Source organism: Hypanus sabinus, chromosome 8, assembly GCF_030144855.1.
Source record: "Hypanus sabinus isolate sHypSab1 chromosome 8, sHypSab1.hap1, whole genome shotgun sequence".
NCBI classification, from domain to species: domain Eukaryota; kingdom Metazoa; phylum Chordata; class Chondrichthyes; order Myliobatiformes; family Dasyatidae; genus Hypanus; species Hypanus sabinus.
The window spans coordinates 16,064,500-16,080,393 of NC_082713.1; the positions used below are offsets into that span (position 1 = coordinate 16,064,500).

At 41.5% G+C, this 15,894-nt stretch overlaps 1 protein-coding gene across 5 annotated transcripts in view; it reads left to right on the forward strand.

The window, feature by feature from the left end:
- The window catches only part of si:zfos-2326c3.2 (mitogen-activated protein kinase kinase kinase kinase 4), a 322,043-nt gene that overhangs the window by 220,072 nt on the left and 86,077 nt on the right, over positions 1-15,894 (forward strand). For all 5 annotated transcript variants that reach the window (XM_059976720.1, XM_059976715.1, XM_059976716.1 and 2 more), the window contains 3 exons: positions 5,661-5,778; positions 6,380-6,535; positions 13,861-14,004. In XM_059976720.1, the coding sequence (XP_059832703.1) occupies positions 5,661-5,778; positions 6,380-6,535; positions 13,861-14,004 (418 nt within the window). The remainder of the gene's footprint in view (positions 1-5,660; positions 5,779-6,379; positions 6,536-13,860; positions 14,005-15,894) is intronic.

Genomic DNA, 15,894 nt, shown 5'->3' on the forward strand with positions numbered 1-15,894 from the left:
TCAGTTCTGGTCACCTCACTGCAGGAAGGATGTGGAAGCCAGAGAAAGGGTGCAGAGGAGATTTACAAGGATGTTGCCTGGATTCGGGAGCATGAGAATAGGTTGAGTGAGCCTTTTCTCCTTGGAACAACGGAGGATGAGAGATGACCTGATGGGGGTGTATAAGATGATGAGAGGCATTGATCATGTGGATAGTTAGAGGCTTTTTCCAAGGGCTGAAACGGTTGCCACAAGAGGACACAGGTTTAAGGTGCTGGGGAGTAGGTACAGAGGAGATATCAGGGGTAAGATTTTTACTCAGAGAGTGGTGAGTGCGTGGAATGGACTGCCGGCAATGGTGGTGGAGTTGGATAAGATAGTGCTTTAAGAGACTTTTGGATAGGTACATGGAGCTTAGAAAAATAGATGGCTATGAGTAAGCCTTGTAATTTCTAGGGTAGGGACATGTCGGCACAACTTTGTGGGCCGAAGAGCCTGTATTGTGCTGTAGGTTTTCTATGTTTCTATCTTTTGTTAACTCTGGAGACAGTTTTGTGTGAAAATCCCAGGAGATCAGCAAGCAGCCTCTGAGATACTCATATCACCCTGTCTGGTACCAACAATTATTCCATGATCAAAGTCACTGAAATCACACTTCTCCACCCCCCCCCCATTCTGATGTTTGCTCTGAACAACAACTGAACCTCTTGACCACGTCTGCATGTTTTTATGCATTGAGTTGCTGCCATGTGGTTGTCAGATCAGATATTTACTTTAACGAGCAGAAGCATAGGTATAGCTGATAAAGTGGCCACTGAGCGCATAGCTTCTCTAAAGTTATTCCTGTTTGTCTGACCTCAGATTAAAGAGATAGTTGAATTTAAAAGGCTTTGTGTTGTTTTGCTAATGGCTGTCATTTGTTAAAACTCTCTAACCTGACTTCCTATGCTCTATTCAGTCAAATAAAAGGCACAGTCAAAAGTATGATCCTGTAATAATAGGACTTGCAGTAATATACTGTATTTTGGGAATTAAACTTTTTCCATTATAATATGGTGATGTGTGCAGTAGAAGTTTAGTTGGAATGATAGTTGGATGATCAGGATAAATTATTCAAGGGCTTTTTCTATTAATCAGCTCTTTTTAGGGTGGTCTTCAATGTTCCAAAGTGCAGGGCAGGAAAGCTGCACTTTTAAATGCATTTAAACCCAAAACAAAACAAAGAGTAAGGTGGCACAGTGGAAAGTAGTTACTTACATACTGCCCGTTAAGCTGCAGGCATTTAGGGCAGCAGTGAAGGTCCTCCATCTCCAGTGGTGTTCAGGGCTTCCTTCATCATGTCAGTAGCTTCCTCTCGATTTTCACTACTGTCAGTCATGCAAGTCCCAGGTAGAGACTCAGGAATACCGTCACACTCAGATGTAGCAAGAATTTTCCTTGCCGTTTCTGTAACAATTTTTTTTTCGTCCAGTCAGGGTTGTTTGGCTTGAACTGAACCCCTGAAGCCGGAGGACTGATGGACCACTCCACCCTGGCCTCTACCGTTTGACTTTTTAGGCATAGGTGACCCTACCAAGAGCCAAAGCACAAGGGCCTGACTCCAGCCAACATAGCTTCCCAGGTTGTTGAATCCTTTCAAATGCATTTAGAGCCAAAAAAAAAAGCACACTCCAAAGAGGTAGTATGCTACAGTAGCATAGCGATTAACACAACCCTATTACAGCACGGTTCATCAGAATTTCGATTTCATTTCCATCACTGTTTGTAAGGAGCAACCACTTGGGTTTCCTCCGGGTGCTCCGATTTCCTCCCACAGTCCTCTGGTTAGTAGGGTAATTGGTCATTGTAAGTTGTTCTGTGAGTAGGTTAGTGTTAAATAGTTCAGTTAGATAGATGCAGTGTAGCTCATTGGGCCAGAGGCTTGTTCCCCTCTGCATCTCTAAATAAAATAAATAAATACATTTGAAGCTGTTAGTTCGAAATGCATTCAGTCCCATGTTGCTTGTAATGCTGATAGTTACTGCCCATTCCCTACATCCTCTAAACTGAGGAGGGGGTTAAAAGTCAACCACATTGATGGATATGGAGTCATGAGTAGGCTAGACTCAATAAGGTGACTGATTTCCTGCCATGAAGAATGCCAGTGAACCCTAGGAGTTTTTAGAACGATCCCATGAATTCAGTCACCATCACCAAGATGCAACACACAAAAAGCTGGAAGGATTTAGAAAATCAGGCAGCATCTCTGGAGGAAAATGGGCAGTTGATATTTCAGACCTAGGCCTTTTACTGGGACTAAAACATGGAGTGGAGATAACCAGCATAAAAATTATCTTCCCTTGATCTTTCTCATGAGATAAAGGATCACAATCCGAAATGTCCACAGCCCATTTCCTACCTCAGATGCTGTCTAACCTGTTGAGTTCCTCCAGATAGTTGTATGTTACTCCATGTTCCAGCGTTAGCAGTCTCCTCTGTTTGTATGACTAAAAAAAAGTTTTAATTTAAAAAAATATATACTTATTTAAATTTAAATTCTCCAGCTGCCATGGTGAGATTTGAACTCGCGTCACAGGAACAATAATCCACATCTCTAGCTGGCCATCTAATGTTGTTACCCATGACTTCTAATGCTGTTATTTTCCATCTGCATGATCTCTGATCTAGAAGTGAGCTACTGCAGATTAACATCAGTCCTTAACGTGTGTGAGATTGTTTGATCTCAACCCTAGGGCTCTCACAGGAAGAAAACACAGCTTGTATTTTAGCTCCCTTTCATACCTTTGATGTGCCAAAAACATGTCTCTGTTGTCACATCGGAAACGAGACACAACTTCCACACAGTAATTTTCATCAAACTGTGACGGGACAGGCGTCAAGTAACAAGGAGTGGGGAGCTGGCACTGTTGTCCTGTAGCTGCAGAGACCTGTTTCAGTACATGCACACTGGAGGTCATATTCATGTGCATCTGACACTCTACCTTTACCTCGCTCTACCTCTACTCTCACCACTAACCCATAAGCAGTCCATACCTTACTGAGCAAAAAGACTTCATTCATTTCATATCTGGCCCCTCATTTTTCTACCAGCATAGAAGATGCATCAATTGTGATGCTAATGTATTCAAATGCAGTTGCCGACCTTATGATGATTGAAGGCATTTATTTTTTTTCTTTATTTTAACTAATATTGTTTTCTTACACTTGATATGTTATCATATTTATGCAAGTTTAAATGGATTCATTATACTTATTTTGAATTTTTGTTTCAATAATTTCCTTAAATTGAATGCATCTTTTAAAAATGTTTCCAAACGTGTCCAATCAACAGAGACTTTTGGAAGCAATGTAAAGGTCTTCAACAACATGAGCTTGTTAGGAGGCCAGAGACAGGTCTCTCACCACCTGCGGATCAATCCCCATTGCCAACTTGCTCTGCCTCCGAGAACAACTAGGACAGGAAGGCTAGGAGGACCTTAGGAATTGTGCTAAAGCCATGAGGCCACCGCAGGGAGTAGGTTGACATGCGCCAATGCTCAACACTTTGTTGACAATGGTGAACCACTCCATCCACCTCTATTCACGTTTTCTCACATCCCCCCTGAGCTTATTCCAGAGTTAATTCAACACAGAGTGACAAGTATTGCTCAGTAGTTTGCCTGAGTCAGAAGGATGTGAGTTTAAATTGTGCATTATGAACCTGAACCAAAAATAATGAGGGTTGCATTTTCAGTAGTAGAGGGTAGTGAGTCCCACTCTAGCAGTGAGTCTGCAGTACAGAGCACTTCATGATGCACAACTTGGAAATGGTAGTGCAATCATTTGAGTTGAGTACGATGCTCTCCTTAATATTCCCTTAATAGAGTACACCTGTGCATGTCTTTGTTTAATGTGGGAAGGCTGTTGCACAGGCAGCTATCTCACAGTCCTTGACGGATTGGAGCCAGGGACCAGTGCACTGCTGACAATTGAGGACCCTTCATTGCTGCAGCGTCTTCTGCCTTCACTGCTGTTGTGATGTGCCATCATCTTTCACCAGATCCTCTGTTGAGTTCTCAGTTGGATTGGGCAATGCTTGAAACCTCCCCTTGACCTCACGTTCATGGATGACTGCAGCAGGAGATGGGCCCAACAGCATCACTCTTGGGATCTCAGGAACTCAGAAGCCTCTGCATTGCCACAAGGTGATGATCTTCTGAGAAGAAATATATAACCTTCACTGCTGTTCCCTGAGCCACAGAAGTGATGAACTCCTGAAAAACTTCTAGTTCAGCAATATTTGATAAATCAAAAAGGGCTGTACAAAATGCACCACAGCAATATTGATACAATGTGTTATATACAGAGAGTGAGGCACTATTCATTATGGCAAAATATAGTTTCATAAAACACAGAAAAGTAGACCAAAGAGTCATTGGTGTTATAGCCAAAAGTGAACATTGCTGAATCAATCGATAAGTGTACTTTATTGTCATCAGATCTAAATCTTGGAACTCCTTCCTTATAAATCCTGTCACAGAAAAACCATCCAAAGAATGTTAACTAATCCTCAACTCCAGCTTTGCCAGCTGTCAGCCATCAAATACCTTAAATGCTTCTAATTCCACAAAGATTCAAGAATATTTTATTACTGTTAAAAGTTAATCAATCAATGAAAAGGTTGTTTCAAAGGAAAATAAAATATGTCTTACAACTTCCAAACTCACCCAATCAAAAAGATCTAAAGAATACCGACACTTCATTTAATTCATTGCGAGTACCTCACTTCACTGAAATCAGCAATGGAAAATTCCCATTGCCAGATCCACTTTGGCACAGGTTCCTTGAATAAATATTCCAGCAAAATGTCTGCAGAATTGTTGCATCTCTGAGTAGTTAGGAAATTTCTGGAATGCTTATATTCACATGGAAATTCTGACTGTACTGATATTTATATAGGGAAATGTGAACAATTCGGTGCAGAACTGGCCAAGTGAAAAAGCAGGCAAAATGCAGGGATTATTCTTTATTTTAACACCATGGGAAGTCCCACCTTAGAAGTCAAGGAAGGCTTTTATTTACCTAAAAGACAGTGTCTCCGATATTGTAGCATTCCTTCAGCTGATGGTAGGTTTTTGTCCAAGATCGGTGTGAGCCACAACATTCTAACTCAGGCAATGAACAGAACCATTATGGATAGTTTAGCTCTATTTGTCACATGTATATTGAAACATGCAGTGAAACACATCAACAGCCAGCCTGGCAGCATGCTGCCACAGCCCACAAGCGTCACCGTGCGTCCAGCACTAACATAGCAGCCGACAACTTACTGGCATTATGTATTTGGAATGTGGAAGGAAACTGGAGCACTGGGAGGAAACCCACATGGCCATAGGGAGGACAGACGAACTCCTTTCAGAAAAAAAGCAGGAATTAAACCCCGATCACTGAGTGCTGACTGAGTTCCTCCAGCTTCTCGTGTGTGTTATTCTGGGTTTCCAGCATCTGCAGAATCTCTTGTGTTACATATTTATGTTTTATATATTTTATATTGTAACTTGTAGTAATTTTATGTATTGCACTGTTCTTCGGCCCCAAAGTGACACATTTCACAACAAACATCAGTGATAATAAACCTGATTCTGACCATTGGAACTCTTTTATAAAGGGTTGGCTTAGGCTTCATGTCTTCTTATTTCCAGGGTCAGCTGGTGGAGAGCCCACAAGCCAAAGGTAGTTCTTCATCATCTTCTTCATTCACATCATTTATCGACCCCAGACTCCTACAAATATCTCCGTCCAGTCCTACAGGAACACCAGGTACAGATCAGCAATGCAGCAATGGACTGTTAAATGCAGTCTCAGTTGAATAACTGACATGTCGGTCCATGCCCTCCTTTTGTGCCAAGATGAGGCCACCTTCAGAATGGAGGAGCAACACCTTATATTTTGTCTGGATAGCCTCCAACCTGATGGCATGAATATCGATTTGTCCTGCCAGTAAACTAATTTGCCCTTCCCACTTCCTCCATTCCCCACACTGCCCTTTTACCTTTTCTCACCTGCTTATTACTTCCACCCGGGTCCCCTCTTCCTTCCCTTTCTCCTGTAGTCCACTCTTCTCTGCCATCAGATTCCTTCTTCTTCAGCCCTTGACCTTTGCCACCCACTTGGCTTCATCTATTCACCTTCCAGCTGGCTTCTTACCACCCCCCCCCCCCACCTTTTCAGTCTGGTATCTTTCCCTTTCCCTCTCAGGTCTCGGCCCAAAACATCAACTACCTATTCATTTCCAGAGATGTTGCCTGACCTGCTGAATTCCTCCAGCATTCTGTGTCTGTTGCTTTAGATTTCCAGCATCAGCAGACTCTCTCATGTATATCAGTCAAATTAAACTTACCCCTGTCTGTGTCCTATTCAGGTAGTGGTAAATGCGAGCCCCTTCAAAGAGACAGCACAAGAAAAGGGTCGGTTGTAAATGTCAATCCAACCAATATACGGCCGCAGAGTGATACGCCAGAAATCCGCAAGTACAAGAAGAAATTTAATGCAGAGATACTGTGTGCTGCTTTATGGGGTAAGATTTTGCTGATACTCCAAGTTCAAGCTTATAGTCATTCAACCATACATACACATGTATACAGCTAAATGAAACATCAGTCCTCTGAGACCAAGGCACAAAAGAATACAATACATATCATCACACACAGCACATATAGTTATGATCCAGAACATATAGTCACAGAATATCAGCACAAGTCCCTGAGTGACATGGCCTGAAGATTGACAGGTTGACATAAAGTGTGAGGTGCATTTTTATGCAAGACAGCATAATGTTACTGGCACTATTATATGGAAACAAGCAGTTGTATAAATATGTAACACAGAAGCAATAAGAGATGAAAAGTGACCAGACCGGGATGAGAGTGTTTCTGTGAATTAGTGCGGAAGGAGGCAACAGGACATTCAGACAGAGTGTACGTGTGTTCTGGGTGGCAGCAGAGTGTTAAGAATTCTAACAGCCTTGGGTTGGGATGGGGGGGAAGCTGTTACCCAGCTTGACAATTCTGGTTCTTATGCTGCAGTACGTTCTGCCTGCAACAGGAGGTCAAAGGCAAGGGTTCCTGATGTTTTCAATGCCATGGACCCTTACTGTTAACCATGAGGTCTGTGGAACTCTGCTTGGGAACCTCTGGATTATTGGAAGGATGGTGGGGGGGGGCGGTTCTTTAACAATGCTGCAGGCACTGCATATGCAGCGTTTCTGAGTTGTCCTGAATGGGAGGGGGAGTGGGAATGAGGCTTCAAGGATGTTTTCAGCAGTCCTTAACTATCCATTGCAGGGCCTCACAATCTGATGCATTGCAATTCCCATACCAGATGGTGATGCTGCTGGTCAGGATACTATCAAACCATAAGAACTTACTAAGAACTTCTTGAGTTCTTCAAACTTGAGTTCTTGAGTTCTTCTTGAGAAATTCTTCGCCTATGAGTGGCGAAGCTCTGCCCCATAAGGTTGAGGAAGTTAGATCATTTGAGGGTATTGAAAAAGAAGTTAATATTGTTGAAAGACCAGGGAACTTAGGGTAAAAGGAACTGGCAGAGGAGAGGTGAAATAAGCTATGATTGACAATGAAAATCTTGGTGGGCTCGCAGGGCCAATTTGCCAGCTCGTGTTCTTATACTCTAATATTCTCAACAGCTAGAAGCAAAAAATAGTGACAGTTAGCTCCTTGAGTTTCCATCATTCAGCAAGATTATAGGAAGGATTTGTGGATATTGTGAAGAGGCTCCAGAATTTTTAGAGGGTGCTGCCTGGATGAGAGGGTCTTAGTAATCAGGAGAAGTTGGGCAAACTTGGGTTTTTCTCCCTGGAGCACCAGAATTTGAGGGGATTGGGTTGTTCTCCCTACGTCAGAGGCTGAGGGGAGATGTGATAAAGGTATAAAGGATTTTTGTTGAATTATGAGAGACATGAATATAGTAGTCAGTCAGAATCTTTTCCCCAGGGTTTGAATGTCCAACACCAGAGAACATCCTTTTGAGGTTTGAAGAGGAAAGTATAATGACAGAGTGAGGGGGGAAAATTTTTAGGCCGAGTATGATAAGTGCCTGGTATGGGTTGTTACGTACCCCGTAACTGGGTCACTTACCAGCAAAGATAGAGAGGTCCGTTGAAGTCTGATGGTACTATTTTTAACAGTATTTATTGATAAAAACACACAAAAATAATATCATTGCAAACATACAGATAATATATGTCGTCAATACTAAATCTAAAAGCACGGGTATAATAATAATCAATAAGAAATAGCTCTATCGTTGTCTAGGGGATAATGTATTGTCCGATGGAAATATAAAAGTCACTCAAGTTCATTCAGGCTGCAGCTTTTTGGTTGGAGAGAGAGACGGATTTTTAGAACTTGCCCGTTTTCCTTTTTATGATGTCGATCCTTCGAAATGTCGTTGGTGGTGATCTCTTCTCTAGCTAAGCCTTTTTCCGTGGTAAGGCCTCAATCCCAGGCAACAGGAAAGGACACACGTGGGCCCCCCACCGGCTGTCACTATTAAACACTGTCACGGGATTTCTAGCGTTTCTCCTGGTGCGTCTAAAGGGGTTGTTCTCCAGACCCTCTTTTATCCTTACTCACGGGGTCTCAGATGTCAATCAGGTTGGGATGGTGCAATCCCTCAACCCAGCCCACTTTGGTCATTCCCTGGGGGCTTCAAATAAATAGTACAGTACTCAATACACAATTCTGTCTCCAAGAAACAATGGCCGTTTCCCGTGGCTTTGTATCTCTGAGGGGCCAGGACATTCCAAACCCCTTGTGGATTCTGCATGTCTTTCTCTCATTTCCTGGGTCTCCTGACCTGAATTAATAGCGATCTTGCGATTCTCAAAAAGGAGGGGGCTACTTTGTACCCTTCGGCCCCTCAGAGTTGTGGCACATTCGTAACAGGGTTACCAGGGATGGTAGTGGAAGGAGGCTGTTTGGTGGTTTGAGGCTTTTAGTTAGATACATATATATAAATGAAGGTAATGGAGAGACATGGATGAGACACAGAAAAAGGACAATTAATATAAATTGGCATTAAGATCTGCACGATATTGTGAGCAGAGTTGTCTATCCAGTGCTGTACTGCTTTAGTTCTAATATCATGATTCTAAATTCAGAAATCAACCCCCTGTCCTCTGAGTATCAAAAACTAAGTTAATCCCTATCTTCAGTGACTGAACCGTCACAGCTCCCTAAGACAGATAAGTACTAAGATTCATTATCGCATTAGATTTGAGCTCAGAAACTGCTCTCAATATTCCAAATGTTGTCTGATCAATACCATATAAAGCTGCATCATTACATCCTTGCTTTTATATTCTGGTCCTCTTGAGATGAATGCTAACCTTGCAGTTTCTTTACTTCTGATTCGCCCTGCAAGTTAATCGTCAGGGAATCCTGAGCCAGGGCTCCAGGTCCTTTTGCACCTTTGATTTCTGAATTGTTTACCCATTTAAAAATTAATCTACATCTTCATTCTTCCAGCTGAGGTGTATAAACCACTTTTCCCTACACTGCATTCTATCTGCCAGTTCTTTGTCCATTCTCCCAACTTGTCCGTGGCTTTCTGCAGAATTTCTGCCTCCACGACATTATCACTTCTCCACCCACTTTGATATTGTTTGCAAGTTTGGCCACAGTGCCATCTGTTCCATCATCCAGATAATACCTGGTTACACTTGCATGGGATGTATTCTATTCTTCTAAAGCTTAACATACACTCAGTGACCATTTTATCAGGTACTTCCCATGCCTAATAAAGTGGCCACTGAGTATAGGTTGATGGTGTTCGTGTTAGAGAGACTCATTCAAGTAATTTAGTGTTTGATTTCAGTTGTAAAGAAGAATAAATGTAGTTAAATCAACTGCAGAAGAATCATCCCATTATTCTGGCATTCCCTGGAGGCCTTCAATTGGATTATGTTTTGTTAATGCGTTTATGTAAATGTGATTATCGAGGCCTTGTTTCAGCTCTCCGTGGTTTGGTGCTCTCCACTTTCCTTGAGCACTGTACCGTGACATGAAAATCAAATGATTTGGAGAATAAATTTTGAAGAAAGGTTTCTGCAGCTCCACAAAATTCAGGAATGTCACAGCGCAGAAGTGGAGCCATTTCCCTCATTATCCCTGGGCTATTTCTTTGGTGAATTGCTTAACTACCACTTACTTGTCCTTATCAATGAGCCCTTTTAGTTTCTTCTCTTCAATCACTGTACAATTTCCTCAGACTTTACTTTGCTTTTTGCTTGCTGCTGTTGTTTCTGACCATACACTATAATTCCAGGCAATGCTTAAAGGCTCTTAATGATGGATTCTGCCTCATCAAAAAAAACATGGTGGGAAACATGCTCAAGATGGCACTGGGCTGCAGCCTTCATTGAGGTTGAGGCTCAGTTTTAGTTGCTTTTAGTGGGGCTTTTTAGGGTTCATGGGAATGTCTTTGGGAACATAGAGGGGTGTTAAGCCTCAGTGCATCATTTCAGCAATGGGGTAGTCAAAGGCCCATAGTCTGCATCTGAATCCAAGTCAGAATCCAGGTCCACTGTAAGCTGGAGGTCAAAGTGTACAGACTGTCTTCAGGTTAGAGGACTGGGTTAGTGCATGGGTAGGAAGGAGGAACAGGGCTAGTTTTTCTGTTATTGTTTTGTTCTTTACTGTGTTCTGTGCTGTTCTGCTGAACATTGCAGGCATGGTATGTTGCTGCTGGAATGTCCGGCAACAATTTGGGCTGTCCCCAGCACACCCTCAGGTGTGTTGGTTGTTAATGTAAGTGACGTATTTCACTGTATATTTCAATGTCCTCGTGACAAATACACTTGAATCTTGAAAAAACATGAATGTTTCATGGTGACAATAAACTCCAGAAATGGAGTTCAGCTACCATGGGTCGGTGAGTTTATGTAAAAGAGTAGAGGGAAAGACTTAAACCACTGACAAAATTGGAAATTGCACCAGAGTTTGATCATTGTTATTGACATCGCAAAAAAGGAGCAATGCAGCTTTCTGTGGAGTTGCCTATGTATATAGCACAAATATTGAATACATGCATATTCTTGCAAATTTCATAAAAAGCTGCCCAATTTAGGAGATTCAAATCATATAGTTCTAATTTTAGACTATCTACCAAATGTATTGTAAACAGAATCATAATAAGGGTGGTTGGTAGCAATGTGGTAAGCACCATCGCTTTACAATGCCAGCAGTTACTGATAGGGCTTCAATTCCCCTTGCTGCTTGTAAGGTGTTAGCTCTCCCCGTGAACTCATGGGTTTCCTCCAGGTGCTCTGGTTATCTCCATCTTCCAAAGACATTCAAGATAGAGATTTGTGGGTGTATTATGATGCACCTGAAGCACGGCAAAACTTGTGGGCTGCCTCAACACAATCCTCACTGCATGTGACAAATAAAACCAATCTTTTAAAAGTGGTTTATAAATATCAAGGCTTAATAAATGAACACTTCACCAGCAAACATGTGATAAGCAAATGAGGCATGGGTTTCTACGCTTGGAGAAGTACACAACATTTTACGTCAGAGGTTGAGGATTTTGGGTGCAAGTTGTTGTGGCTGTGATCAAAGTCACTGCAGAGACACTGGATCTGGGATATTGAAGTCTTTATTCATCAAACAAGCAAGCATTCTTATGAAGGTCCTCTCAGTAGACTCGCACAAACTGAAAAGTTTTATATTTTATATTTTCTCACATTTTTATACCCTTAATATCAATAGGTGATTCAATACAATTTCAATAGTTATAATGACATTATTTACTTCAAAACTTTAGCTTCCTTTCAATTCCATGTCTACAGTGTGTGATAACTTTGCTGGGAGACTTCCCTGGACTTGTTTACAATGGGGCAAATCACTTTAAGCCCATAGTTACTTGGAGAGGTGCAGGCCAATTCTACAAGAGTCCCATTGATTTCACGCCTGGCTGCTGCAGATGCAAATATCTCCCATTCACTATTTAACAAACCATATCTCTTAGCCTGGGGGCTGACCTGTGCTTTTAACTTCAATTCACTGCTTGCAATTCACAATTAGAACTGAAGACTAGTTCTTGTTTGAATCAATATCTATGTTCACATAACTCCAGAATACTCCCTAACACAAGTTTAGTGAATCATAACCATGAGAATGTGTTTATTGAATATTCACTGACACTTGTTTCACTGATGAATTAAGACTGTGATAAATACTGAAGTGAATTTGAAAACAAAGCTCAGGATGATTTTCAACCCCATCAGAATGGTGGTTTAGTGTGCTTGAAGCAGTTTATATGAACTATTACTTCAATGACATAGAGTCATGCCCATGGAATCTGACCAACCTTGCCAACCAAGATTGCCATATACAGTGGTTCCATTTGCCTGAATTTGGCCCATATCCCCCTTAATCCTTTCCTATTCACGTACCTGTCTGAATGCCTTTTAAATATTGTTAATGCACCTGCCTCGACCACTTCCATTGACAGCTCATTCCATTTACTGACCACTCTCTAGGTGAAACAGTTGCCCTTCAGATTCTTGTGAAATCTCCTCCTTCTCACTTTAAACCTGTGCCCTCTACTTCTTGATTCTCCTGCCCTCGGAAAAAGACTGTTCATTGGCTCTCTCTATGTTCCGCATGATGTTATACAACTGTGTATGATCAACCCTCATTCTCCTACTCTCCAATAAAAACAATCCACATGACTGAAAGGAATGAAAAGATGAAGGTTTACATCTTGCTTAAATATTCAGAAATACGAAAAGAAGGAGAAGGACAGGTACTCAGCCTTGAGTGATGTGTATGTGTCTACCATAGTTGGTTCACATAATAAGAGATCCAACATGAATTGGGCATTTAGGAACATCAAGGATCTATTACAACCTCTGATGACTTACAGTACTATGCAAAAGTCTTAGGCACCCTAGATCTTTTATACTGTTTCAGACCATATGGCCTCCACTGAGCCCTGATCTCAAAATCATTGAGACTGTCTGGGACAACCTGGAGAGACAGAAGCATGCAAGACAGCCAAAGTCCACAGAATCTGTGGCAAGTTTTCCAAGATGCTTGGAACAACCTACCTGGCAACTTTCTTATAAAAATGCACAACAGTGTACCTGAGAGAATTGATGCAGTTTTAAAGGCAAAGGGTAGTCACACCAAATATTGATTTGATTTAGTATTTTTTACTGTTTACTATTCTTTATAGTTTTTTGGATATGTAGAAACTTTACAGGTCATTATTTTTCAAGGTGTCTTTGCTTTACAGAATTTTTTACATGTGCCTTATGACTTTTCTATAGTACTGTTTAATTCTTAGTCCTTTCTATTTTATCACTAATTAAAAGTTGAAGGATCTTATTTTATATAACACATTGATATAACCAATCAGCTCCTCCCAATAGATCCTATCACCGTACTGTCCCCTTCAGCCCACCTCATCACCCTTATTTGGTTCCATGTGCCATCTTCCTTTCCTCTCAGATTCCATCATCTGCTGCCTTTTGCCACCTCCCCCCTCTGACCACATCTGATTGCCAATCACCTGGATCATCCAATCACTCACCAGCTCTTGCAACATCCCTCCCCCTCACCTCTTTATATTGGCTACCTCTCTACTATCCTTCAGATGAATTCAAGGGCTTTGACCTAAAATACTGCCTCTCCATTTTCCTCAGTAAATGCTACCTGACCTGCTAAATTTGTCAACCGTTTGTTTCCTTGCTCCAAGTTTGAGGCTGTTGTTCTCCATGTTATTTTGCTCTACTTGTTTATTGAAATTCTTTTCCAAACATGTTGTGGAGAAACTATGGGATAAAGTACTGTAATAAACTGTGTGTGATCTTTGCAGGAGTTAATCTGCTGGTGGGCACTGAGAATGGACTCTGGTTACTGGATAGAAGTGGACAAGGCAAAGTTTACTCACTCATCAGCCGCAGACGCTTCCAGCAAATGGATGTACTGGAGGGACTGAATGTCCTCATCACCATATCAGGTTGGGGATATTTCCAAGTTCATTAACTGCTGTACAAATGGAATTTGAACAGAGCCAGTGATGTTGCTGCTTAAACCCTGGACTCATTCTTCTCTACACCTTTTTGAGGTGGCAAATAATTCAGTTATAGAGTTTCCTCACAGTGTGTGATGATCACAATTCAGCCAAATAATAAACTAGAAAATATTCTGGAAATTGGGAAGTCTACAACGGAGACAGAGGGAGAGACAGTGAGATGGAGAGACACCATGAAAGAAGCAAAGACAGAAAAGAGAAACACACACAAAGAACAAAACAGAGTGAGAGAGAGAGAAAGAGATACACACACACACAGAATAAAACAAAGACAGAGAGACACAAATACACAGAGAAAGAAACAGAGAGAGGGGGCATCACACACACACACACACACGAAGAAACAGAGACAGAAATAAACAGAGGGATAGACAGAGAAAGAAACAGAGTAAGACATACACACACACAAAGAAACAGTAAGTCAGAGACACACAAATACAAAGAAAGAAACAGACATACAGATAGAACGAAACTGAGAGAAACACACAGTGAAAGAGAGAAAGAGAGAGACATACATAGAAAAAAGCAGGGAGAAAGAGACACACACACATAGAAAGAAACAGAGTGAGAGAGACAGAGACAGAGAAAAAACAAAGGGAGACATGCACACACCCAAACACAGTGAAATAAATACAGGGAAAGAGAGAGGGACCCCCCCCCCCCCCCCCACACACACACACACACACACACACACACACACACACACACAGAAACAAAGAGACTCACAGAAACACAGGCAAGGAAACGAGTGAGAGAGAAAGACAAAAGGAAACAGTGGAAGAGAGAGAGAGAGACAGACAGAAAGAAAACAGAGACAGAGAGACATAGAAAGAAACAAAGAGAAATATGCAGAAAGAAAGAGAGAAATGGAGAGAGGGACAAGCAGAGTCAATGTTTCAAGTTAATGACCAATCATCCAGAACATAACTGCCTGACCAGTATTTACAGCAAATTTTCAGATTTCTAGCATCTATCACCTTCTGCTGTTGAGCCTTGCTGTAACGAATTGCCACCACATTTTCTCAACATAAGGCAATCTATTTCTCTCTGGCTGGGAAGTGGCCAGTATTGGCAATTTTCTTCTTGACATCCCTATCATTATTATTATTAATGAGAAGGTTGGGCTTTCTAAACCCTAATATTCATGGTGTGAGAGCTTAACCGTTATTTCCCTGCCTCAGAAGTGTAGAACCAGGGGCGAGCATTCAGTAGATGGGTTAGCTAATTAGGAATAGTGGAAACATTTCTTAACTTGGTAACAGAGAAGGGATTGGTGTATTGGAATTTACTGTCTCAGGGAAATGAAAATATTCAAAGTATTTTCAAGACTGAGAATGACAGGTATAAAATATCAGGTGAGAAAAGGACAAGGTACATTAAGATTTAAAAATAAGCTTTATTTGTACATCATAGCATCAGAACATACAGTGAAACGCAGCATTTGCATCTTTGCTTGCGATGTGCTGGGGGCAGTTCTCAAGCATTGCCAGTCTTCCACCCCCAACATCCATTACCTTCTCACAACTCACTAATCCTAGCAATACACCTCTGTAATGTGGGAGGAAACCAAAGCATTCAGAGGAAACTCACACGATCATGGAAAGGATGTACAAACTCCTTACAGGCAGCAGCAGGAATCTAACCCTGATTTAACATCTGGCGTTGTAACATGAATGCGCTAGCGACTACTCCATCTTGCTGGCCCCTTGATTAGGCGTCATATTTCATGTCATATGTGGCCATACGTCCAACTCTGTTTCTACTTCTCATGTTCTTCCTTATCATTTACAAACTTGGCCATTTTGTATTGAGCTT